The sequence below is a fragment of the Paroedura picta genome, chromosome 1 (genome assembly GCF_049243985.1).
Source record: "Paroedura picta isolate Pp20150507F chromosome 1, Ppicta_v3.0, whole genome shotgun sequence".
Classification (NCBI taxonomy): Eukaryota; Metazoa; Chordata; class Lepidosauria; order Squamata; family Gekkonidae; genus Paroedura; species Paroedura picta.
Genome location: NC_135369.1, coordinates 26,444,612 through 26,470,778, shown reverse-complemented (window position 1 = coordinate 26,470,778; position 26,167 = coordinate 26,444,612). Strand labels below are relative to the sequence as shown.

Below are 26,167 nucleotides of genomic sequence, written 5' to 3'. Positions count from 1 at the left end.
CAGTGGCTACAAGACTGGCTACAGAAAGCCTCCATGATCAGAGGCAGTCAACCTGTGAATCACAGAGCCAGGAAACAATGTCAGGGGAATGTATTGGCCTGATGGCCTGTTGCTGGATCTCCAAAGGACCACTGGAGGTCACTGTATGAGTCAGAATGCTGGACTAGATGGACCCCTGGTCTGACCCAGCAGGGCTCTTCTTAAGTTCTTAATTCTCTAGGAGTCTCAAAACCCCATCACCCATGAGAAATAGCTTCAACCGCAGCCAGCCCACTGCCCAACCTGACAGGACTCCGGTGAAGAGAGTTGCAAAGACAGTACGATATTCATTCTCTTTGTGGCAAAAAAAAAAACAACCCAAAGGAGGACGGGTCACAGGCAAGGAAGGCATTCCAGTGGCGCTGAGGGGGCTTGGGGGGAGAGGCTGTTCCTCAGGATGCCTCGTGGGTTGCTTCTCCGCCCGCTTGTCTTTCAGTGTTGACCTGCTGGGAGACAAGAAGGATGCTCAGGACTGTGGGTGCTCTTCTGAGAGTCTTCCCCCGAGAAGAGCACCCACAGTCCTGTCCCTGAGGATGTCAAGACTAGCAGAGTCCCTTGGAAGGCAGAGAAAACCTCCACGCCCAGGTGCCCGATGCCAACACCTCCTGCAGTCCCTTTAAATGGACCAGCAGCAGTGACCACAGGCCGTGTGAGGGAGGAGGTGGACCCAGGCTGAGGTCCAGGTCCAAAGGGCTTGCCCAACCACCACTTGGTCACCTACAGCCTGCCTTTCTTGGGGAGGCCCAAGGCAGCTGCAAAATATTTTAAAAGGTTTGATTATGAATTTTAAAATATTTTTCGGAAGGGAGATTTTGTTTCAGATTGGGAGGAATGCAACATGGGCAGCGTCTCCCTCCCCCAAACCTCCCTGTTCCAATTCCCCCACCCCAATTCTAAAGCTGCTCAAGTTTCATTTTCCATCCTGAGTGTAAAAACCCGGGGGAAACAAATCTGGTGATGGGATGGCATTCATGATTCCAACCTGATCCCGAGATGATCAGCCAGGCGGGGGAATTCCATCAGCAGAGGTCCTTCACCTCACGAGAGCAACCTGAGAGCACCCACCTCCCATTCCTGGCCCTGATCCGGCTCGGAACGGGACCTTCCTGCAGGCACATGTGACTTACCGTGTGGGGCACTTGCTGGCTTGGCTCTCGACCCCACATCTAGGAAGAGAAACAGAAACAGGACTGATTGAGAGCTTCTTACCCAAAGGGGTCTGCAGCAACCTCCTCCCTGCCTCTATTTTGTCCTCGGTGAGGTAGGTTAGGCCGAGAGTTGAATGATGGCCTGGACAAAGCATAATGCTGCTGAATCCACAGCTGGATCCAGGAATCAAGAAAGGAATCAAGGTGGAATGGAGCCGTGGATAGATATGTGTAGTGCTATAACAGCAGGCTTGAACAGCCTTTTTCAACCATTTGATTGTAGAGGAACCCCTGAAATATTTTTTGGCCTTTAAGGAGCCTGGGAACCCTGGGAAGTGACGTCACATCTCCCTGCCACGCCCAAGGAGGATTGAAGGGGGAGAGAAAGGAGGTGGCTTGAGGCAGGAGAAGACATCCAGGCACCACCCCCTTTCCCAGGTGCAGTAACCAGGTGGGCAACACCCCCCCCAGGTCAATGGAAGCAGCCAGTTCCCTGCTTTCATGGCAATGCCGGGAACAGCTCGTGGCGGAGTGCATTAAGGCAGGATAAGGGGAAAGGCCAGGGTGGAGCCCCTAGGGAGCTCTCAGAGCCCTGGTTGGGAATCCCTGGGCTAGAAACTGGGAGCTGATCCCTGCGTCTAGAATTTAGAACACGGATTCTTCAGGGGCTCTTTGATCAGAGCCAGCAGGGAACTGACGATGTTTCTGTGCCTGTTTGTTCCCCTGCAAAGCTTCCAAGCCCAGCTGGGTCACCTGGCTCCCTGAGCCTTGGGATAAGGAGTCCTTATTTATATAGCTACACACACACACACCTGACTTTCCTCTCCAACAGGGACCCAAAGTGGCTTGTTGTATTGTTCTCCAAGCCTTCATTTTATCTGCACAATTATCTTGCAAAGAAGGCCAAGCCAAAAGTCATCTAGTGAGCTTCCACAGGGATTCGAACCTGGTTCTCCCATATCATTGACACTTTATCCAATGAAGAAGAAGAAGAAGTAGTTGGTTCTTATATGCCGCTATTCTCCACCCGAAGGAGGCTCAAAGCAGCTTACGGTCGCCTTCCCTTTCCTCTCCTCACAACAGACACCCTGTGAGGTGGGTGAGGCTGAGAGAGCCTTGATATCACTGCTCGGTCAGAACAGTTTTATCACTGCTGTGGTGAGCCCAAGGTCACCCAGCTGGCTGCATGTGGGGGAGCGCAGAATCAAACCCGGCTCGCCAGATTAGAAGTCTGCACCCCTAACCAAACTGGCTCTGAATCACATGAATCACATTGTCTCTTGTGACAACACACCACCCACACACCAAGAGCAAAGCCTGGCCTTCTCATTAGCAAAGGGGGAAGCACTTCCCCCTCTATCCCCAGTGGGTTCCTGCTTAGACAGATGATGGGGCTTGACCGGCAGAGAAAGCCTGGCGTTTGCTCCACCCCACCGCACTGATCCTGGCACATCCAACTGCAGCTCACCTTCCGTCCCTTCGGGGACATCTGTTGCTTCCGGATGATCCTCTTCTGCAGCATCCCCATCTTCTGGGCCAGGTCCTTCGGCTTCGGCCTCTTCTCCAGCAGCATCTGAGAGAAAGTGGGACCAGAGGCAGTCAGGCTAGGGCAATGGCGTCATTGTCTCCCTATCTGCCTGGGTCCTGGGCACCAGCAAAGTTCCAGTGAGGAAAGAGGGAGGCGGGAACCATTTTGTTCCCTCCCACTGACTTCCCCATGGAGATCAGCCCTTGGAATCACCTTTCCCGAGATAAGAAAAGGCAGCTGGGGGAGTGTGAGAGAAAGCTTTATGATCTCTGACCAAGTAAATCACTGCCTCCAACTCCTTGGGCCCAGGACATGTACAGCTGTTGGGTCATTCCCAGCAAAATCACCAGAAGGCTTGAAGAAGAAGAAGAAGAGTTTGTTCTTATATGCTGCATTTCTCTACCTGAAGGAGTCTCAAAGCAGCTTACAATCTACTTCCCTTTCCTCTCCCCACAACAGACACCCTGTGAGGAAGGTGAGGCTGAGAGAGCCCTGATATCACTGCTCGATCAGAACAGCCTTATCAGTGCTGTGGCCAGCCCAAGGTCACCCAGCTGGCTGCATGTGGCGAAGGACCGGGGAATCAAACCCAGATCACCAGATTAGAAATCCACACTCCTGACCACTGCACCAAGCTGGCTCTCACCAAGCTTGTCTGTTACAAGGAATCAGGATAGGGGAGGGAAGGCAAGGCAAGGCATCCCTGCGAGTCCAGCCCTTGAAAGTCCGGAGGTGGAGGAAAACTGGAAAAGTTCATAATCCACAAGAACTCTTTGCTGGTGCTCTCCAAGGGAGTATCGTCAAACTCATAAAGCTGAGAAGAAATGAACGAATCTGAGAAGAGGACATGGAGCACTGACCACGTTGGGTGCATCGTTCCCATGGACAACACGGAGGGGAGGGTAGATACCCAACAGGGCAGAATCTCCCCCTCCCAGAACCCCAGGCAGTGCTCAGGTTTGTGCTGAGGATGGAAAGGCAACTGCTGCTCTGGGCACCCAGGCCCATCAAGCAGTACCGGCTTATCCTCTTTCATTTTATTCAGTTTAGCTCACTTCTCGAGCCTATAAAGATCATCCTGTATTCTGATTCAGTCTTCAGCTGTGTTTGCATCATGCTGTATTTGCATGATGCTGTATTTGCATCTCCAGGTCCCGTGAAATTTGTACTCCCAAAGAGCTTTGTCAGACTCAATAAAATGCACCTTTCCAAACCTATGGGTTTATAAACCTCACTTATTGAACAGTCCATGCTGTTTTGGGAACTCATTCATGAAACAAACATGAAAGCCTATGTGTGGAAGCAAAAGCGAGAGCCAGAATTTGGCTTGCTTCCCACAGTGGCCAGGTGGGGCTTGAAAGGGAGAGAATCTGTTTGCCCAGGTCCAGGAAGCTTGCCTGTCCCTCTCTGACCCACTCCACCTTCCAGGCCCCCCAGACCTCCAGGCTCTTCCGAGAGAGTGACTGTCCCTCCCCTCCACTCACCTGTGTGGAATTCAATGGTTCTCAGCATCTCAGCCACGTGTTCCACGTTGATGGAGAAGTGGTCCATGTTTTCATAGCCAGACTCTGGCCGGCTGCTCATGGAGGCTTTGGACATGTCTGTGATCCTGTTGGGGGGACAGATGCAGAGAGGGGAGGGGGAGAGAAAGGACCAGGGTTTAGCTCTTTGCTCATGTCTGATCTTTGCTTTGATTGGGAAGGAGGCAGCAGGGAGGGGATGCCAGGAGGCTGCAGAAGGGGGGAGGCATCACTGTGGGGTATCCCTGCCCAAAATGAGAAAGCGGTTTCCTGCAAAAAAAAATGGCCACAAACAGAATCTGTGCCTGTCCCCGTCCTCCCACCCTGAATCCCCTCTCGACAAGCAAACCAAAAAGGTTCTTCTTCATCGTCCCCAGCCCTGAGAGGTGGAGTTCAGCCAAGGTCTCCCCACCCATTTGGAAATGAAGAAGAGCTGTTTATTTGTACCTGTGCTTTTTGCTAACCAAAGGAGTCTCAAATCAGCTTTCAAATACTTTCCCTTCCTGCAAGGGAGGTGAGGGAGCTCTGAGAGAACTGCGGGTGGCCCAAGATCACCCAGCTGGCTGCACGTGGAGGAGGAGGGAGTGGGGAATCAAACCCGGCTCTCCAAGTTAGAGGCTGCTACTCAAGCACTAAACCCTGATGTTCTCTTGGGTTGGTTTATTAAGGAAGAAGTTGTGAGAAGAAAACTTAACTTTTCCCTGACCTGCCGTTCTCTCACTGGACAAAGTCACTCCTAAGAAGCTTCTTGGGGAAAAAAAATACAAGTACCTTCACATTCCCTCCATGAAGGCTACAAGCAAATTGATTGATTATTCACTTATGGAATTCATTTATTCATTTATTCCCCACCTTTCTCCTCCATGGGGACCCAAGGCAGCTTACATCCCTCTCCTCCATTTTATCCTCACAACGACCCTGTGAAGTAGGTTAGGTTGAGAGCGTGTGACGGGCTCAAGCGAGCTTCCATGGTACAAGTAGGGATTTGAACCCAGGTCTCCCAGATACTAGTCCAATACTCTTGAGTACTACCTCACACTGGCTCTCACACTGGGAGTGGCTTTCTCCATTTTTTCCCCCTCAAAAAGATAGAAAACGACTGAAGTTTTCTATTTCTTCCCATCCATCTTCTTTGTGGAAGCAAACCTGAGGCTAAATTTGCAGGGGCAAAAAAAAAATATTTTACACAGAAAGAAACACACGTAGTTGTGTACAGAGAGGGCCCAACGACAAGCCTCTAACTGCTAGGCAACACCATCAGATCTGACGGCAGATGCCAAAGCTTTTGATATTGAGTCACATCTCACCTTTGTTTCTACCTCCCAAGGGCTCTAGGGGGCACTCAAGGTGATGGGGACACACGTGGCTGACACTTGGCAGGTTTGTTTCCGAAGAGGATGGATTTGTTTTTGTCTTAATTGTTTTGTCTCTAGGATTTCTCACTCCCTGGCCTAGACGTAATCTACTTCTAACAGCTTATTTATTAAGTAACTTCCTGTTGTTACATCCTAAGAGGAGAGCAATCATAACTCAGCAAAGAGCGGAATGTATTCTTCATTTCCTCTGTCACTGCTGGAGAGAAGAATTTGGTGTGACTCAAAAGATGGCCGGGGGCGATGGTTCCAGACGTAAGTGAAATGATCAGGGTGGAACATTCATTGTTCTGAGCAACCAATGGTGCATAATAAGACTTGACTCCGAATCCAAAAGAATGGGGCAGAGTTGCCAGCACTGGGTTGGGAAAGATCTGGAGTTTTCGGGGGGGGGGGTGAGAAGATGGGGCTCCAGTGGGGTTTAATACCATAGAGAGTCCACCTTCCAAATCAGGCATCTTCTCCAGTTGCTAAAGCAGGAGATCTCCAGCCACCCCCTGGAGGCTGGCAACTCTAGATGAGGCGGACTACATCAAGTGGGGCTGGGCTACCCAGAAGCCTTGATGGATCACAGGACTGAAGTATGGCTGAGTCAAGGAATAAGGCCTTGGTGGTCAGCGGTTGCTCCCCACTATCAGCTGGACCGACCGTCGTGCCCCCCCCCAGGGAGCAGCGAGATATTTTGGGCCTCTCAGAAAAGGAACAGCTGGCCATTCGCACTCACTTTTTAATCAGCTCCTTGGATTGCTGCAGGGAAAAAAGAAGAAGAGAAGGAATTTTAGTATCTGCCCCAGCCAAGCCCGTCCATTTTGCCTCTGCCTCCCCTGGACTTCCCACCTGTGAACTGCACAGTCCCTGGCCCTATCTGGAAAGCACCCTAGTCCTGAGCCCCACCGTGGAGCAGCCACAAGATCCCTGCTCCCTCCTGGGTGGCCTCAAGCAGCTGCGGGTGGGTCCTTGGCCCCCAACACCCACCTGGAGGTAGACTGCCATCTGAGGTTCTTCCATGGACTGGATGGCTGACTCAACCAGTTTGGAGGAGACCTCGAGATGGTCCCCGTACTGGCGGATGAGCTCTCGCACCCGCTGGACCTTCTCGTCCTGCTCCCGCCCGATCTCCTGCAGCAGCTCCTTCTTGCGCTCCTCCAGGATGCTGTACAGGGAGTCAAAGCGCAGGCACAGGTGCTGCTTCTGCCGCCGCCCGTTGTCCTGGGGAGGAGGGGGCAGGAAACTGGACTTTGTTATCAGTCTACTATGATGGGGGAGGAAAGTGCCGTCAAGCCATTCCAAGCTCATGGCCACCCCAGAGTGTTTCCAGGGCGAGAGACCATCAGAGTTGCTTCGCCATTGCCTGCCTCTGCATAGCAACCCTGGGCGTCCTTGGGGGTCTCCCATCCAAATACCAACCAGGGCTGTCCCTGCTTAGCTTCTGAGATCTGATGAGATCAGGATGGCCAGAGCCACCTCAGTCAGGGCACCCTCAATAAGAAAACCAGAAGGGTGGCTGGGTCAGTCTGCTGCCACAAAATAAAAACAAGTTTAGCAGGCAGCGTGGCTGACTCTGAATCCCCTATTTTGCTGCAGAAGCTTGCTGGGTGATCCTGGGCTGGGCTACTAGCAGCCTTAACCTACCCCTCAAGGTTGTTGTGAGGATGAAATGGAGAAGAGGGAATGTTGAAAGCCACTTTGGGTCCCCATTGGGGAGAAAAACAGGGTGTACATTAAACACGAACGATGCTGTTTGCTACATGGGCCAGCAGAGCTCTCTTCATCCAATGTGCAATGCACACATCAGCAGGCGGTCTGTAGATACTCCAAGGGACAAGCAAGAGAAAGGTGAGAGCCGGGAGAAATTACAAAAAGAGGCCAGGGAGAAACAGCTAGGTTGGCATCCGGTAGCCCCTTTGAGAGTCAAAGTTCCGTTTGAAGCTACTGCCCCCCAAATCCTGTGGGGCTACTGGACCCGACTCCAGCCGTTCTGCCACTGACCCACAAGGCCACCCTCTGAGACAGCTAGAAACAGCCAGCAATCAAGGAAAAATCAATTTTGTCAAAGTGGTTGAGGATCATTCCCAATGGCACAGAGAGCAGGACAAACAGAGACGCCAATCTAATCAAGGAAAGTGCCGTGAGAGACACTGAAAAAACAATTAATATCTAGAATGGATTGCCTTGGGAGGTCACGTGATCATGTGATGGAAACAGGATAGGCAAACCTAATTAACCTCTGCAAAGGGCAGGTCATACTGGAGGAGAAGCCCGGGCGGCCCCAAATGGGCGCTATTCCCCTCCCCCACGACGGGAGCCAATTCCAGCTTCAGGAGGGAGGTGGTGCCAGGGTTTGCCCACCGAAGCTGCCATTTCCTCTGTAGGAGCTGGTCTTTGTCATCTGGAGACCAGGCCAGGCCTAGTTCTGGGAGATCTCCAGGTGCCACTTTGAGGTTGGTAACCCTCCCCATGCACACCCACGGAGGAGAAAGGGGAAGGCCAGCCCTTTGGTCACTCTGGACAGGTGAGCACAGATCAGAATGGTAGGGCTGCAGTCTTCTAAGCTGGGCCGCAGTTTGACCACCCCTGCTGTAGCATTATAACCTGGTTGAGGTCCATTCCCAGGCTCCACCCCCCAAAGTCTGGAGTTAGCAACCCTAATCAGAAGCACCACAGGTTAATTGTTGTTGGAAGGGGAGGAGTTTCTTCTTGACTCACCTCTATGGTTTTGCAGATCTCTTCCATCTGTGAGATGATTGCCTGGATCCGGTCGTTCCCTGCAACCAACATGGCAATGCCGTCACTCAGCTCCCCCTGCAGAGATGTTGGGGAAGGGAAGGGGACAATTCAGGGTTCTTGAAGGCTAAGGGCCTGTTTCCATCACCCAAGGTCAGCCATGGGACATTCAGAAGATCACAAAACAGCTTCCCCACCATGACCTGAAAGGTCTTTTCTATCACACTCCCCATTTTTGTATGGAACAGTCATCCGAATGACAAGCTCCGGCCAACTTTGTCTTTTCACAGAATACGGAGAATGCTGGCCTATCGGGACTCACTGGCCGTTCAAAAAGGCTCCTGGTTTTTCCAAAACACCATTCAAACAAAATTCAGGTCCAGAAGCACCTTAAAGACCAATCACATTTCCAAGGATAATCAAAGCTCCCTTCATTCAAATTTTGAGAACTGACTCTAGAAAGCTTATACCCTCAAAATCTAAGTAAGGCGCTAGGGGACTCGATTCTTGCGCTTCCACCATAGACCAGAAAATGTTAGAAAATGAGGGACTGGTGGTTTGCAAGCTGTTCCGGAGGGAGCATCTCCATGCTCCAGATGGTAAGACTCTATAAACATTAGTAAAAGGGATTACACACAGATCAGCGCCAGTCTGTTCTTCAGCACTCAACTCTTGGATGAGGGTTCTCTAGGCACATTTGATTACATAAGCGCACTCCTTTTTGGAGAAATCAGTGTTACAACACAACCCAAGGCAGAACCAACAAACAACATCCTTTGCAGGTACAGACAGACCTGTTCACTTGTGCACTCTCAACAGACTTGGCACCGCTCTTTCCACACTTAAGGGGTCTCACTGATAAGTTTCTCTCAATCCAATTCCTCAAGTCAACAAAATATTTAGTGTGGAAAGCAATTCACCAGGATGTGTATGAAAGAGAAGGCAATCGGATGTATATGAAAGAGAATGCATTCATTCCAATGGTCTGACCACATTTCTTTGCAGGACAATAGTCATTCCAGCCACATTCCAGTCCAGCATCTACATACGCCACCCCCTGGGCAATCTCGGCCTTAATGCTGTACAATTGTTATTCTTGTCAGAATGACCACCGGCGTTTGCAAGTAATTCAGTGCCTGGGCCATCACCCACTGAAGGCTTGGAGCAGCTTTGTTCCTTGAGAAACCCCGGAGACATTCTTCAGGCTTCAAGAAATCCCAGAAGGGGAATGATTGTGCAGAATATGGTTGGGGAGCAGAGCTGTCTACATGCCCCCCCAGGGCCCCCTCTGGGCCCATCATTGGCCTATTGGGAAGGGGGGGGTCAACAAGACCACTTATGGTCATATCACCCAATAAATCTTTTTAAAATATATACAAACTTAATTAACTCCCACCCATTCAGAAAACCCTTTCAGGGCCAACAAGAAACCCCAGGGGTTCATGAAACCCAGGTTTGGAGTTAGCCAGGGTCAGAATGACTATTCAGCATTTATCTACCGGTATCTGTTGTGTTCAGTTTAGAGTTGCCAACCTCCAGGCAGTGGCTGACCATCTCCTAAGATTGCAACCAATCTCCAAGTGACAAAGATCAGTTCACCTTGGAGAAAAAACCTGGTTTGGAAGGTGGCCTCTATGGCCTTATACCAGGGGTAGTCAAACTGCGGCCCTCCAGATGTACATTGACTACAATTCCCAGGAGCCCCTGCCAGCGTTCGCTGGCAGGGGCTCCTGGGAATTGCAGTCCATTGACATCTGGAGGGCTGCAGTTTGACTACCCCTGCCTTATACCATGTTGAGGTCCCTCCCCTCCCCAAAGCTTGTTCTCTTCTATCTCCAACCCCAAAATCTCCAGCGACTTCCCAACCTGGAACTGGCAACCCTAGTCCCCTAAACCCCAATGTCTCTGGAACCCAGCCCCCCCCCTGCAATCTCCAGGCATCTCCCAAACCCTAGTTGGCATCCCTAATTTATGTGCAGAATCATTTCTCTTTGAACAAGTCCCACCTTTGGCCCTGTGTGCAGACTATTTCCATGGAACCTTTAAGACCAACAAAGATTTATTTAAGGCGCCCTAAATAAATCTTGGTTGGTCTTAAAGGTGCTACTACTGGACTCTTAAAGGTGCTACTACTGGATTTTATTGTGCTAATTCAGACCAACAGGGCTACCCATTTGAATATTTCCATGGAAATTCATTACAACTCCAGCTCCAGAGCACTCACACAACACTCAGCACCTGTACATTCCTCATTGCTGATTTGCTTCTCCCAGTGCAACTTCGGACCTACATTTTCATTCAGTTTTTTGGGATAATCCACAGCGAGGCGCTTGCTGGAGGGGAGTTCAAGTTCTGCGCCCGGCAAACGTCTGCGGGCGTTCCAGGAATCCTTCCAGGGCAGCCTGGCATCTTCAGCTCTGGACATTTCCCGCTTCCTTTTCCGAACACGGGCTCCAATCGGAGACCCCGCCGCGGCATTTCCGCGCATCAAAGGCTGATACAAACGTTCGTTTCCTAGGTAATGAATGACATACAGTTTCCTTGACTCCGCCGCTTCCCGCAGGCAATAGACGTGCTTTTTAAACCCCGAGAGGCTTTGCTTGGTCGAACCGTTCGGATCTTTCAGATAATAGTATCTTTTCATGACACGCGGGATATGGTTCCGATGCATCTTCACGTTGGAGCCCTTCGAAACCCATTTGTAGTGGTCAAAACGGAAGTCCATGTGACGCTTCGGATCTTCGAAAGGAGACCGGTACACATAGACTTCGCCTCCTTTCGGCAGCACGGGAGGCAGAGAGATGACCTTCCTTTCCGCCAAATTTTGCCCTGAAAGGATCCCGAAGACTTCTTGCATGGGAAGGTCAGCAGTTCGGCCTGTCATGTAAGCAGTTTGGGTTGAAAACATTTTTTAAAAACCGCTTCGTTAGAGTTCAGGGGGCGCGGAGGGGGCGCTGCTTTCTTCCTTCCGCGAAGAAAAGAAACATCCTGGGTGTAAACTGGCAGCGATCGGTTGTAAATTGCATTGGCCCGAATCTTATGAGTCACCAGACCAGAGGCTTAGTCGTTGGTGGATAATTTGAAGCCCTCGAGGGTCATTGGTCAGGATCTTCTCCGAGGAAACGCATGTGTCTTTTAGGCAAGGGTGCTGCTATGCACCATCTGGCCACTAGCTGTTCCAAAAACATTTGTCACGTGCGTTTCATATGGAAGTATGCAATGTTCTGATTTTATTTTTTTATGCCCAGGGTAAAAGTAAACGTATCCCCTGCGCAAGCATCGAGTCATGTCTGACCCTTGGGATGACGCCCTCTAGCGTTTTCTTGGTACAGGGTGGTTTGCCAGTGCCTTCCCCAGTCATTACCGTTTACCTCCCAGCAAGTTGGGTACTCGTTTTACCGACCTTGGGAGGATGGAAGGCTGAGTCAACCTTGAGCTGGCTGCTGGGATCGAACTCCCAGCCTCATGGTCAACGTAAGCCTACCTTAAAGTTTTCAGGAGCATCACTGAGATTGTGCACATGAAGCGCATACATTGCCCCTAAGAAGAGGGCAGGGTTGATGCAGGCATAACTGGACTCCTATTCCTGAAATCTGAGGAGGCACTACAAATTATGCTGGTGCCTGTTGGTATGTTGTTTTGCCTCTTTTTCTGTTGCCTGTGGATGAAAATAGTACACTGCAAGGCAGAGATTGGGAGTGTAGAGAGAATTACCTTCCTCCACAACTCTGTGCTTATGCCGTCAAACAAGAAGTTTGCTTGGAGAGACACTTCATGCATTACAGGAGAAAGTTTCATGCACTGGATGTATGGATTTATGTGCTTGACTGGGCAGTAGTTTATTTGGTTTCTACAAAAAATGCTTGCTTATACATCCAAATATGAAACTTGCTTGAAGATAAATAATACAATTCTCGTGTAATTTGGTGGAGTAAAAAACTGGGCAGATCTCTATATGAGGAGAGGCTGGATTTCCCTCTGCACTACGATACATTAAGGTTGCCAAGTCCCAACTGGGAAATTCCTGGATAACTGGGTGGGTGGAGCTTTAGGAGGATGGGGTTTGGGGCAGGGGAGGAGTTCCTCCGGGTATAATGCCATAAGCCTCACCCTCCAAGATATCCCTTTTCTCCAGGGAAGTCGATCTCATGAGTTTAATCCTAGATCTTCAGGACATACCTGGAAATCAGTTGGCAACCCCAGTGTGTGAATAGGCATCTGGTTCTTCTACTACAAAATGCCCGTGAATCAGCTTCAGTCAAAGTCAGTTTTATATTGGTTGCAACTTACTGACTTGAAGAGAGTATATGGCACATGATTTCCCACTTTCCTGGCTGTGTATCTTTGTTATATCAACAGGTGCATATGCCGAGTATAAATAACAAAGGGTGACTGGGGAATGTATACAAATGCTAGGAAGCGATTCTGGCAAGAATAACTATTACGAAGCATTTGGAAATTGCCCATTAAAAGGATGCAAATGCTGGATGAAGGTGGCTGTCAGGATGCCGGCAAGCCCCCTTCCCCCCGCCCCCGGATGAGGGCAATCTGGCAGTAGGACCAGAGAATCTGGCCAGAGAAATCAACATGTTTCCCAAAATACATTGATTTACAAGACTAAATGTAAATCTAGTTCATAGGGAAATGGATAAATGAGAGAATATAAGCATCGAATGTGTTGTGTGCAGTTTTTGTGACAAAATTTGAGGCCTGACTGGACAGAAGAGAAATATATTTCTCAGGGAAGTACTTGTGTTATGTAACAGATCTGTGTTGTGTAATCTCCCCCCCCCCTAAAATCCAGCCATTTGAAGATAGTTCAGTTTCTGAACACTCAGTCGCCTTTGTTATAATGCTTTAAATTTGGTTTTCTGGAAAATTATAATTAAGAGTTCCTATAATTATGCAATCCAGATCAATGAAGAAGGCAGTTATGCTAGGACTGGTCAGTGGAAAAAGGAAACCAGGCCGATAAAGAACACCGTGGTTAGATATGACCAAAATGGACACCTGTCAGAACATTACACAACTAAAGGAAGTGGTGCATGGTTGGTAAATCAGAAAAAAATAATGTCTCTGAACTTGCGCAGAGCGCCCTTCCCTCACCCCCTGCATTATGGCTGCAAGTTCCATATCAGGGAATGCAGGCCAGAGTTTGCTTTAAAATGAGGGGCCTGAGATTTAGCACAGTGGTGACTGAGGTCCAAGGTGAGCACATTGTAGCCCTAAGCCCAAAGAATGCCAGAGGAAAAAAAGCTTGAGGGTGCAAGGGTCATCTAGTCTGACCCCGCACAATGCAGGGAATTCACAACTACCTCCTCTACCACTTCCCCGGAGACCCAGCTTCATACCTAGAGGAAGGCTGAAAGCTGCCAGGATCCCTGGGCCCATCTGGGCTGGAGGAAAATTCCTTCCTGACCCCAAAGTGGGCATATGACCTCAGACCCCAAAGTGGGGGGGGGAGGGCGGTATATAAATGTGAATAAATAAATATAAGAAAGGGCCACAAGAGTTGAGCATGGCTTCCTCCCTTCCTCCTCCCTCCATGTCTCTCATGCAGGAGGAAGAGGAGACATGGCCTCCACAGGGTACATTTAAGCTTGAGAGTACCTCAACGAAGAACTTGAGAATAGCTAAAGGAATTAGTACCTTTGATGGCCTGGTGGTAAAGAAAATGACTGCAACCTTCTGATTGACCATGCCAATATTAGAAATTGACTATAGTGCTGCATGTTGGTTTGACTGTTTCTGACCCTTGGTTCTTATCAAGAGAGCGGTATGTTCCTCTCCAGAGTGTAGCTTCCCCGTGAGTCAGAGGAGGGAATGTTTTGAGCAGGGTCAAGCTGGTCTTATCTTGTGCGCCAAGGCCAGAAGGCATGAGTAAGCCATTACAATATGTAAACCTTGGGGGCTGGGACTGATACCAGGCAAAGACCCAGATCCCTGTCAGCAGTTCCTGAAAGGCTGGTGTAAGGGCTGTAGGGTGTTCCCAGGAGGTGGAATGGGGAGGTAGAGACCCCAGGCTATTGGCTCATCCTGCAGGGGGCATCATCTTCCCCAGCCCCCAAGGAAAAGGTATTTAACACTATGTAATCCTATTATTGTGCAGATTTGGGAACTCCCCTCTGTCTATATTTCTTCTGCATCAAAAATATAAAAAAAGCTTTGTCTCTCAGGGTGATTCATTGGGGACTGGGCAAAACAACCCTAATGATGCCGTTGGGCTATCACCTTGGCAAGGTTTACCAAACTGCTGGGTCCTACCCAGAACAGCCAGGCTGCAGCAGGCCTACCAAGTCTTCATAGCTAAGCCACAACCCCCCCCCCCCCTTTCATACCATCTCCCTATAGAGCTCTTCATAGGAGTTGCTGGAGCCACTGTGTTTCATTCCCAACATTCATCAGCGCCCCCTCCTGGTCATTGCCAAGACATTGTAATAGCCAGGGCGAGAAGCAGGGGAGGAGACGTGGCTGCCACCTGGGAGCCTTTGGGCCCACCTGCCCAGGTCAGAGAGGACAAGTCGCAGGAAGATGCCCCAGGCTGCTCCCTCCATTCTTTTACCTTCTGGCGTTTGTAGACATTGGTCAGAGGGGCCACTTCGCAGTCCTTGTGGGCCCCAAAGACTTTGCACATGGAGCAGGTGGGGGTCTCGCAGGTCAGGCAATAGATGTTGATCTTCTCGTCCTCGTGCTCCTCACACATCAGCTGCTGCTCCGCCTTGGCATGGAGGGGCCTGGTGGAGAAGGCAGAGACAAGGGAAGACTGGGGCCCCTACAAGTTTGGTGGGGCCCCCCTCCACCTCCTCCTTCTTGGCTCCCCCCATATTCAGCCTCGGGTAGCTGATGGAGGGGGTGGAGTTTTAAAATTGTATTTTATTGTAATTTGGTTATTGTAATTCATTTTATTGAATGTTTTATTGTTATGAACTGCCTCAGGCCCATATGAGGAGGGGTGGTGTAGAAATTTATTATTATTATCATCCTCATCCTCATCCTGATCATCCTCATTCCTTACCTCCCATCTTGGTTTTAGTTGGTAGCATCAGTAATTAATATAAATGTTTAAAAAATTAACCATGCGTGATTTTACTGTTGTTGCCCCTCTTAAGCAACATGAAATGGTGGGATATAAATTAAAAAATTATTAAGGATGAAGATATACTGCTGAGTCCCCAGAGGTTTTGTGCTGAGTCCTGCCTGGTACCTAAGAGGGGAGGGGGGGTCTGTGTACGTGCCGTATCTCCAGGCATTATATTCTGCAAGGCCTCTTGCATAGAACTCAGCATGCGGAGAGTCACAAGTCTATATTTAAAAAAAAACAATTTCTGTCCTTTAAAAAATATAAGCAGATGGGGTTCAAATGTGCAAGGAGAAGCTGGGAGCAGGGAGGATAGCCAAGCAGCACGTTCCATGGTCAGCAATGGAATAAGTTGATTCTACATCCAACTCCCCCCCCCCAAGTTTCTCTGCCCTTTCCTGGGCAGAATCTTGTACTTGAACAAAAACTTTGCTTTTATTAGTCAGATGGTGATTCTAGGTTTTGGCTTCTCGTGGCACTGAGGCTGAGTTGTCTGTCTTAGAATTAAATTGCTTTTAAGTCAATACCCACAAGACAGAGAGAGAAGGGAACCATAAAAAAAAAACATGACAGTCCCAAGGAAGGGCTTTTTCTGCTTCCTCCAATTCAGCCTTCGTGGATTTCTTAGGAGTTAATATATGATTTGACAGGGAAAAAATATTAAAATGCATTGTTGGGCAACCCTCCCAGTCATGGTTCCCTAATTAAAATAAGCATTTGAACGTTTCCCTAAACTCTTTTGATGTCTGGTTGGGCCAGGGGAATAGAGAAAGAGATTTTTGGGTAGAAGTGGGCTCCCAGGCATGGGGTCTTAGAGCAGCTCTGGACGAAGATTTGCTGGGAAACTTGCTCCAGGTGGAAAGCATCAGATCGTTATTCAGGTGTAGCTCTCAACAGTGTCCTTCGTTGACTCTTAGTAAGCCAACATGAAAAATAAGAGCCCCAGCTAGGACAGCCATCCCCATGCTGATTCTGCATGGCCACAGAGTGCCTGGCACTATCCAAAACTGACTACTTGGTCCATGTCCTTCTATATTAGCTGGAAAGGACTGGGATGGAGAAGAGAGAGTCAGGACAGGGTGGTGGAGATGCCAAACACCAGGTGAGGCCTGGAGATCTCTCAGTCTTAACAACAGATTTTAGTTGGAGAATATGACTGCTTTGGAGGATGGACCGTATACCTGGCTGAAGTGCCTCCCATTCCTGAACTCCACCTTCTCCAGTTCTACGCCCATTTCTTCAGGCTGCCCCTCCCTGCTGCCGCTTACCGAGAAGATTCCTGCTTGTAGATGTCAATTATATTTTCCACCAGAAGGTTGCGCTGCAGGCCGTACACCCCATGCCGGTCCAGCACCACTTCGTGGCGGCAGGATGGGCATCGGAACCGGCCTCCGGAAGACACCGAAGTGGAGCCCCGCGATTGCCACAGAGGGTTGGAGGCCTGCAAGGGAGAGAGAAGGAGGCCCGGTCAGCAGGGTCCCACTTTATTAGGACTTGCATTTACTGCCACCCAGTCTTAACTGCCTGCCCTTCCCTGAGCAGAATCAGTAGGCCTGGAGAGAAGAGGCTCCAGGTTGCATGAGGCAATTTGTCTAGTGTATTCTTGCCAGTGCTGTTCTTCTTCACCCCATGCAGCAGACGTGAGGGGGGCATCAATTTCTAGGGGCCCTGGTCAGTCTCACTTCCCTCACAAGGGGGTCTGTTGTGGGGAGAGAAAAGGGAAGGCGACTGTAAGCCACTTTGAGATGACTTCTGGTAGAGAAAAGTGGCATATAAAAACCAACTCTTCCTCCTTTACCTCACAGGGTAGTTGTGGGGAGAGGAAAGGGAAGGGGACTGGAAGCCGCTTTGAGACTCCTTCTGGCAGAGAAAAGCGGCATATAAGAACCAACTCTTCTTCTTCTACCTCACAAGGTATCTGTTGTGGGGAGAGAAAGGGGAAGGCGATTCTAAGCCACTGAGACTCCTTCGGGTAGAGAAAAGTGGCATATAAGAACCAGCTCTACTTCTTCTTCTACCTCACATGGCGTCTGTTATGGGGGAAGGAAAGGAAAAGGGACTGGAAGCTGCTTTGAGACTCCTGGTAGTCTCAAAGAACCAACTCTTCTTCTTCTTGTATATAAGAGCCAAGAGCCAACTCTTCTTCTTCTTGTATATAAGAACCAGCTCCTCTTCTTGTGGCTCACAGAGCCAGCACAAGTATGCTAAGGGTCTGGTGTCGGGGCCTCCCTCTGAAGATGCCAGCCACAGTGACTGCGAAAAGTAAGAGGAACAAAAACTACCAGACCACAGCTGGAAAATCCATAACAGCCAGTGGACTCCCGCCATGAAAGCCTTCGACGGTTCACCAAACAGAATTGTTCAGGATGTAATTTTGTAAAGGAAATATTGTGTCATTTCAGAGTTCCTGGAAATATTTAAGTAGTTTTTAAGTATATTAATTATGTTTTAATTGTTGTAATCTGCTTGGAGACCAGACAGATAAAGCATTCCTCACGACTGTACAATTTGAGAATTGTGCGGGATGAAGAAGCACACCCTCCTGACAGTCCTTCAAGGGGATAACAGCCACCCTGAGATCCCCGTTCCTGGTAGGGATGTCCAGCTAATAATTTATTATTTATTTTCATATTTTGCTTACTTTATTTATAACTTGCCTTTCTTCCCAATGGGGACCCAAGTGGCTTAGATCGTTCTGTATTATTGTCACAACAACCCTGTGAGGTAGGATAGGATAGGAGTGTGTGACTGGACCCAGATTACTCAGCAAGCTTCCATGGCAGAGTGGGCATTGGAACCTGGGTGTTCCGGATCCTAGTCCAGCACTCTGTCCACTGCACCATACTGGTACAATTTACCCAACCCAAATAATGCCTAAATGTACATATCTTCTCCTGATGACCATGAACCACAATTCCCATGAGTCCCTGCCAGCACATGGCAAGAGATGTTCAGAGGCAGTTTGCCATTTTTTTCCACTGTAGAGTGATTCTAGACTTCCTCGGTGGTCTCCCATCCAAATACTAAGCACATGATCTGAAAAGATCAGGTTTGTCTGGACCATCCAGTTCAGGGCGTGCTGTAGGGGAGGATATTTCATTAATGCTTTTGTTCCATACAGAAAGGACTCTTAACCAAACTCCCAAGGTGATTAGGAATGGATAGAGGCAGAGATTAAGGCTTTGTTCTCTAATACAAACAGGCACAATGCCAGACTTTATGAGAAGTCATAGATCAGGGATGAGGAAGGATCTCCAATATCTCTGCATAAAAAAGAACTGCTGAGACAGGATCTGAAATCACTCAGTGTCTCTAATTCCATGTAAGCAGGCACACCTCCCCTCACCCTCGATACAAATCACCTAGTTATTGTTAGAGGAGGGAAAAACAGATAATCCTTCCTGTTTATATGCAAATAAAATGGGGATCCAGTCTGACCAGAAGTGCACAATCTCAGACAGGGAAGAGAAAACCTTTCCTCCTATTGCATCTTATTTGGTGACTTGAAGCACTTCCTTTTTTTCTAAACCCTTTGTGTCGCTTCTGAAGCTACTGCTGAAAAACAGCATTCTGATCATGTATTTTGGGGAAGGGGCCATGAGGTTCTGGGAATAGTGTTACCCCTGCTCTGCTCTCAAAAGGGTCCAGGTTCAATCCCTGGCAGCCTCTCCACTGAAAGGTTTTCAAGGTGTTGCTATCCAAGTCCCTTCAGGGAGCCACTGCCGGTCAGAGAAGTCAGCACGGGGCACCTCGAAGTCACGTCAAGTGACGGGGAACGCTAGATTGGCAAGATGCACTAGAAGGATTTAACACACACACCCCGTACAAGCTCTAAACCCACTGCCCAGCAAGGCCCTTGATGGTCAGATAGTCATCCACCACTTTCCAAGACCAACCAGCTTTCAAAGGCATTGTGTTGCCAAGCTGGCCTTGTATCCTTAGAGCATCCCTGGCATTTGGAAGGCCAGTCTTTGTTTCTCAGTGACCAATGGCTGACGTGTCCTACCAGGCACCCGTACTCTTTCTTAAAAACAACATTTCTGACAGCATCTCTGCCTCAAAGATTTTACATAGTGAGTGTTTTGAAGGACCTTCTCTTGAGGCCAGAAAATCGTCAGAAACAGAAGGATGCTTTGCTGATGGCACCAGCACCAACTGTTCGGTCTGGTCTGTGCTCAATTGAACCATTCCTGGTTTTCTTCCATTCCTGCTCCTGGCTACCATTGTCCTCCCCTCTTTCTTACCACTAAGAGCTGCTGGGCAGGCTCCAGTCGGTGCAAGAGGCACTCAGGGCCAGGTGCATAAACCACCTGCTTAAGTCAGTTTCCAGGATGCTGGGCAGGAAGGCATCAGTTAATAAATTCCCCAGACTTGGATCTCTGCGTCTCCACTGGGGAGGCACCAGCCCAGCAGGTCCCCAACCCCTGCAGGAGTTTTGAGCCAGAGGGATCACAAACTCCACTTGACAGACCTTCACCCCTTGACTCCATCATCCCAATTGAGGACCAGACTCGAAGAAGAAGAAGAGTTGGTTCTTATATGCCGCTTTTCTCTACCCAAAGGAGGCTCAAAGTGGCTTACAGTCGCCTTTCCTCTCCCCACAACAGACACCCTGTGAGGTGGGTGAGGCTGAGAGAGCCCTGATATCACCGCTCAGTCAGAACAGCTTCATCAGTGCTGAAGCCACCCCCCAAGGTCAACCAGCTGGCTGCATGTGCAGGAAGAGTGGGGAATCACCCTGGGGAAGACCCTTTTAAGTGGAGAACCCGCCTTGGATAATGCGGGATAGAAAAGGGAGATGCTAACTGGGAGGAACTGCATGCATCAATCCAGAGGGACAGCCTCTTGTAGCAAAAATACATAGGAAACAAGTAAAAACTGAAAGAATGCCATGTTTTTACCGAAGCCTAAACTTGTCTGGACAAAGTGAATCCATAAATGCTTATGCTAGAATGAAAAGCGTCAAACAGGATTCCTGTTTATTTTAGCTGAATGATTCAGAGCTAGAAATGCTAGAAGGATACTTTACTTAATGTATGGGTTGCAGTGATCTGCCTGCCTGTCTTTCTCTGTTTTATACAAACACACACACACCCGACACAAATCTCTTTTGTGATTGAAATTTCTAGATGGATGTTTAATACTGGGAGTCTAAAGCTGTCTACCTTTCTGACCAATAAATTGATCCAGGGTGGATGAAAACATTCAGTGGCAGTAATCCCCTGAATGCTGGTGTTTGGGGAGGGGGAAAAACAGGGTGGGGAGGTCACTGTCCTCCTGGCTTTGCTGGAAGACCTTCAGAGGGCAACTGGATGGCCACTGTGTGAAACAAGATGCTGGACTAGAGGGCCTGAGGCTCTTGTGAAAAGATGCACACACCAACAGGGACTGGGGAGATGGGGGTCACCAACTTCATTAGGCACTGTCAAAATGCAGGGTTTGAACCATATACGTTTGGATCCCACAAAAATCTCAGTTAAGAGATCTCTTGCTTCAGATGGAAACTTCTCAGACTATTGTGGGCACCTTCAGAATTCTGACACAGTGTGCTGGGTGCAGCCACAAAATGGCTCAAAATGGCTGCCACAATATGGCTGCCACAGGAGGCGGAGCCAGCGTGGTATAGTGGGTAAGAGTGGAGGCTTCTACTCTGGCGAACTGGGCTTTTATTCCCCATTCCTCCGCATGCAGCCAGCTGGGTGACCTTGGGCTTGTCACAGCCCTGATAGTGCTGTTCTGACAGAGCAGTAATATCAGGGCTCTCTCAGCCTCACCCACCTCACAGGGAGCCTGTTGTGGGGAACGGGTAGGAGTGCGATTGTAAGCCGCTTTGAGACTCCTTTGGGCACTGAAAAGTGGAGTATAAAAGCCAACTCTTCTTCCTCTTCTTTTTCTTCTTCAAAATGGTTGTCCAAGTTTACCTTCAATCGCACAGTGAAGACCCTTGTGAAGTGATAGCCGCTGCTGCCAAAGTAACATTAAAAAAAATCTGCTATCAGGCAGAAGTCTGTCTGAACAAAGGCCTCACTAAAAGCAGCTGGTGGGTGCCGAGTAAGTTGTTGTTGGGTGCCATGTTGCCCATGGGCACCACACTGGGAACCCCTGCGCGAGAGGAAGGCTCCGCATGTATCTGAGTAGAGTGGCAAGATCCTACCCATCAAACCATTCCTGCCTTTTGCTCAGTATTGTCTCCCCTCCAGAGTCTCTCAGAAGAAGAGGAGGAGGCGGTGGTTTTCACACCCCGCTTTCCTCCCCCCCCCCCCAGGAGTCTCAAAGCAGCCGACAGGTGCCTTCCTCTCCCCCCAGCAAGCACCTTGTGAGGTCAGTGGGCCTGAGGGAGCTCAGAGAGAACTGTGACTGGCCCACGGTCACCCTGCAGACTTCATGCGATGGAGTGGGCAATCAAGCCCAGTTATCCAGACCTAACCACTAGACCACACCGGCTCTCAGTGCCTACTTCCTGACATCCTTTCAAGGGAGATGCTGCCAGAGATTGCACACAAAGGAGGTGCACTGCCACTGAAGCACAGCCTCTCCCCAGAATGGTGGCAGGACTTGTCAGGTTGCAGCCAACTTATGGTAGCCCTTTAAGCAAGCAAGGGTCAGAGGTGGCTTGCCATTGCCTGCCTCTGAGTAACAGTCCTGCACTTCTCTTGGTGGTCTCCCACCCATAGACTGTCCAGGACCGAGTGAGTTTTGCTTCCAAGGTCAGCTGAGATCAGGGTAACGGAGGCCATCCCAATTTGGGCCTCTGCAAAATACAGACTGGTTGGCCCAGAGATGAGGACCGGCTCCAATTCCCACATTCCTCCTTTCCCCTCTTTGGCCTCTAGGGGGCACCGTCTAGGCACAGTAGATCCCACACAAATATTTCAGCTGGACTTTAATTAGAATTCTGTCTGGACCAATTTTTCCATTCTGTTCTAAGCACGCTACAGGCTGCCCTGAGGCAGAGCATTTAATGGGTCCTTGTGTGTTATTTGTAAGGAAGGACTTACAACTCCCATGTGCATCTGAGGAAGTGAGCTCTGACACACACAAGCTAATGCGCTACTTGTCAGTCTTCAGGGTGCCCTGGGGCTTCCGTTTTACCTTGTTTTTTTTACTTACAGTCACTCTAGTAGCCTGTCTCTTTAGAGTCCTAATGAAGGCAGCTTACAATGAAAACCACGTCAGAATATTAAACAACAAGCTATGGGACATAAACTGCATTAAAAACTAGCCATAAAACAGAGACAAGCCATTAGAAAACTGGTAAGATCAAACAAGACTGACATCTAAAAGAATGTAGGTCCTAGGCAAGCCTCAAGAGGGGAAGTGTTCCAAAGGCAAGGGGCCACCACAGAAAATGCCATGTCTTTAGTTGCCACCCATCTGGCCTCTGAAGGTGGGGGCACAGAGAGCAGGGCTGGAAATGCAGGTACTATGGGAGAAGACAGTCCCTGAGTTGGCTTGGCTCCATGCCATTTAGGACCTTAAAAGGTAAGAAGGTAAGAACCAACCCTCTGAATTGTGCTCCAAAACAGATGGGGAAGCAGTGCACCTCTTTCAATGCTGGAGCGAGACCATAACTGTTAACTACCTCCAGAAGTCACCTGGCCACCACAGTTTGGACCCACTGTGATTTCCAGACTAATCTCAAAGGCAGCCACACTTAGAGCACAGTAAAGGATTATGTTATTCTGCTACAATAGACTAATTCGGAGACCTCAGGATGGCCTGCATTGCTTGGCATCAGCTTTGGGGGAAAGAGCCCCCCCCCCTCCGGCCAGTCACAGGGAACCCACAAAGAGGCGAATGGGGATTAAAATCAGAGTCCAGTGGCACCTTTAAGACAAACAAAGATTTATTCCTCAGACTATGAACTGACCATCATGACATTGGCAATCTGGATGGAGCCACGTCTAGGGTTGGGCACTTCGGCGCCCAAAGCAGCCGGTCTCTCTCAGCGCAGCGAGTGCTGCGCCACGGGGGGGAGGAGAGGGGAGGCGTGGGCATCAGCGCACCGGCAGGCGCACATACGCAGGCGCGGAGCTCCCGGAAGAGCCTCTTCTTCTGGAAGGAGGTGCACATCGAGCAGTTGGTGGGAAATGCTGCAGCTGACTTCAAGTGACCCCATGTGGTCACTCCCCCACATTCAGAGGCAGTTCGCCATTGCCTGTCTCTGCCTAGCAACCCTGGGCTTCCTTGGTGGTCTCCTGTCCAAATACCGACTGGGAATGCTGCTGCTTAGCTCCCATGATCTGACAGGAAAAGGCTAGCTTGGACCTCCAGACCACTTGGCCGACCCACACCATGCTGCCCTACACAGAAGAACCACAACAACTGCAGTGGGGGGAAACCGGAGAATCTCTTCCTGCAAGCATCTACCGTGTGACTTTCCCATCTCATCCATGGTTCCTCCCCTAGATTTTCTGAAGAATTTTCCTTCATCTGCCCCCCCCCCCATTTCTCCAGCTTTCCAATTCTCTTCCTTAGATAGGGCATGAGTTTGATTGGGGGAGGGGGGAGAAGAGGGCATCTCCTGAGTTAGAAATAGCAGACCCTGGGCATTTAACTAGTTGGCGCTGAAGGAGAACTTCCTTCTTTTTAAATTGCTGTTGTTTGATCCTTGCAGTAAGATCAGATTTCTGACTACCATGCTGGTATAAAAGAGCTTGTGGGCTTTGTTGTCCTGCCAGGGGCCCCTTCCCTGAGGCCAGCCTGAGCCAGAATTTTGCAGCCTGGAGCTGGCACCCATAACAGGCCCACAGGGCCATCCCTCCCTGCCTGCCTTTCAAGCCTTCCTCAGATCTTTGCCATAGCAGCTTCAATGCTTTCCACAAGCACAGGCTCAAAAGCCATTCAATTGTTCTTCTTCCTTCTTTTCTGCATTCCCTTGGGGGTTACCCTGAGGGGTGAAATTTTGCTGGCATGCTCACTGAGGCAGGAGCCAGATTTTCCTACTTCTATTCCAGCCTAAAGAGCCAGGCAGAATCCGGAAAGAAGATTCCACTGACAGTAACCAGTGCAATGCAGTCAGCCAGTCTATGAAAGACAATGGACGCAAGAAAAAACAACAAGGAACCCTGTTTGCACAAAGTTTTCAAGCGCTGATTTGTATGCAGAGTTGCAAATGTAGATGTAATTGCTTTAACTAGAAATACCACCCACCACAGCATCAGCACTGTCTGCTCTTCAGGGCTAACTATTGATGGGAAAATGTTCCAGGCCCTTGCTGGCCCTTCCCATGGCTCAGGCCTGAGGAACTTTAGCAACCGTCCTTCCTCCTTCCAACTGCAAATATTTATTATTGACATAGATATTTATACCCCACTAACAGGGACTCAAAGAGGCATTCAACCTCATTCTCTATCCTCATCAATTTTATCCTGACTACAATAACCCTGTGAGGTGGGTTAGTCTGAGAGAGAGCGGCTGGCAAGCCATCCAGTGAGCTGTCACAGGAAGCTAGGGAGTAGATCCCTGCTCTTCTTAGGGTTGCCAACCTACAGGTACAGCCTGGAGAGCTCCTGAAATTACGACTGATCTCCAGACTACAGCGATCACCTGGAGAAATCGGATGCTTTAGAGCAGGGATTCTCAAGCAGCGTTCCTCAGAGGTTCGGATGGCTAGGCATCACTGGAGCCCACCTCCCCTGTAGCTCTACAGGCCTAGTCTCTTTTTCGACTATGGAAACAGTAAATTGATTGGCTGGCTCCTGCATCTTCCTTCTGCACTTCTGAAGGGGCATGTGTCCACTGCTGGGATTCCTCGAAGCCTGAAAAATATTTCAGGGGTTCCTCCATGGTCAAAAGGATGCTCTAGAGCAGGGGTAGTCACTGCGGCCCTCCAGATGTCCATGGACTACAATTCCCAGGAGCCCCTGCCAGCATTCGCTGGCAGGGACTCCTGGGAATTGTAGTCCATGGACATCTGGAGGGCCGCAGTTTGACTACCCCTGCTCTAGAGGGTGGAGTCGATGGAGTTACACCCTGCTGAGGTCATTCTCCTCCCCAAGCTCCACCCCTAAAACACCAATAATATCCCAACCCAGCCCTACCTCTTCTGGATCTCAGACCAACGCTCACAGCTACGTCACAGTGGCTCCGTATGTGCCAGCGATGGGGCTCCTCAGGAGTCACGCTTCCACAGCTGGTTCAGCTAGTTCTACTGGTCAGGAGCAGGGCTTGGACATTTCTCACGACACAAAACCTCCCCACCCCAAAAAAGCTTCCATCACATTTCCTAGGAAAAAGCCGGCCTAGGAGCAAGCCTGAACCTCCTGCAGATGATGCCAGGGGCCCCCTCCCACTCACCTGGAAGATGTCATTGGCACACTTGCGGCACAGGTTGTGCTGGCAGGGCAGGATCACGACCGGCTTGGTGAACATCTCCAGGCAGATGGGGCAGATGAGCTGCTTCTCCAGGTTGTCCATGCTCTGCGAGGTCCCCAGCATCGGCTTGAAGCCCACGGCAAAGTTCATCCCCGCGGCACCAGCGCTGCCCCCGCCACAGGCTCCAACAGGCTGTGCAGTTGACGCGGCCCACCCTCCGGGTTGTCCGGACCTCGCTCTGTTCTTCCTCTCTCCCCTTCTGGCTTTGTCCCCCTCACTCGCTATCTGGCTACTTCCCTGCTTGGCCAACTTTCCTCAGAGCTCCCTGGGTCCGTCTCAGGCGGTTTCCCTCCCTCCTGTAAGTTCTCTCTGTCCACCCAAACTTGCTTCTCTTCCTCCTTGGCCCTGCCTGCCTGTCCAGTGCTTGCGTCGCTCCTGTC

General features: G+C 49.8%; 1 protein-coding gene across 3 annotated transcripts; it reads right to left on the bottom strand.

The window, feature by feature from the left end:
- Positions 1-318: 318 nt before the first annotated feature.
- On the bottom strand, positions 319-26,167 carry TRIM54 (tripartite motif containing 54). 3 transcript variants are annotated; one of them, XM_077330155.1, is made up of 10 exons: positions 25,710-26,167; positions 16,679-16,851; positions 14,895-15,066; positions 8,315-8,410; positions 6,584-6,817; positions 6,333-6,355; positions 4,200-4,324; positions 2,656-2,760; positions 1,167-1,205; positions 319-485 (listed from the first exon to the last, which is right to left on the bottom strand). In XM_077330155.1, the coding sequence occupies exons 1-10, from the start codon at positions 25,875-25,877 to the stop codon at positions 472-474; spliced, it is 1,149 nt and encodes a 382-aa protein (XP_077186270.1). In that variant the 5' UTR covers positions 25,878-26,167; the 3' UTR covers positions 319-471. The 3 variants fall into 3 exon arrangements, with proteins under 3 accessions (XP_077186270.1, XP_077186249.1, XP_077186259.1); XM_077330134.1 differs by lacking the exons at positions 14,895-15,066; positions 16,679-16,851; positions 25,710-26,167 and adding an exon at positions 10,623-11,518; XM_077330144.1 differs by lacking the exons at positions 14,895-15,066; positions 16,679-16,851; positions 25,710-26,167 and adding an exon at positions 10,623-11,512 and having other exon boundaries at positions 319-482.

What these genes read in the sequence shown, in the direction of transcription:
- TRIM54 (XM_077330134.1), bottom strand. Translation starts at nt 11,240, where the DNA reads ATGTTTTCAACCCAAACTGCTTACATGACAGGCCGAACTGCTGACCTT. An exon ending in CCAAAAAACTGAATGAAAAT is followed by an intron (nt 8,411 to 10,622) that starts GTAGGTCCGAAG and finishes ACATCTCTGCAG; the next exon opens with GGGGAGCTGAGTGACGGCAT. An exon ending in AGATGGCAGTCTACCTCCAG is followed by an intron (nt 6,356 to 6,583) that starts GTGGGTGTTGGG and finishes TTTTCCCTGCAG; the next exon opens with CAATCCAAGGAGCTGATTAA.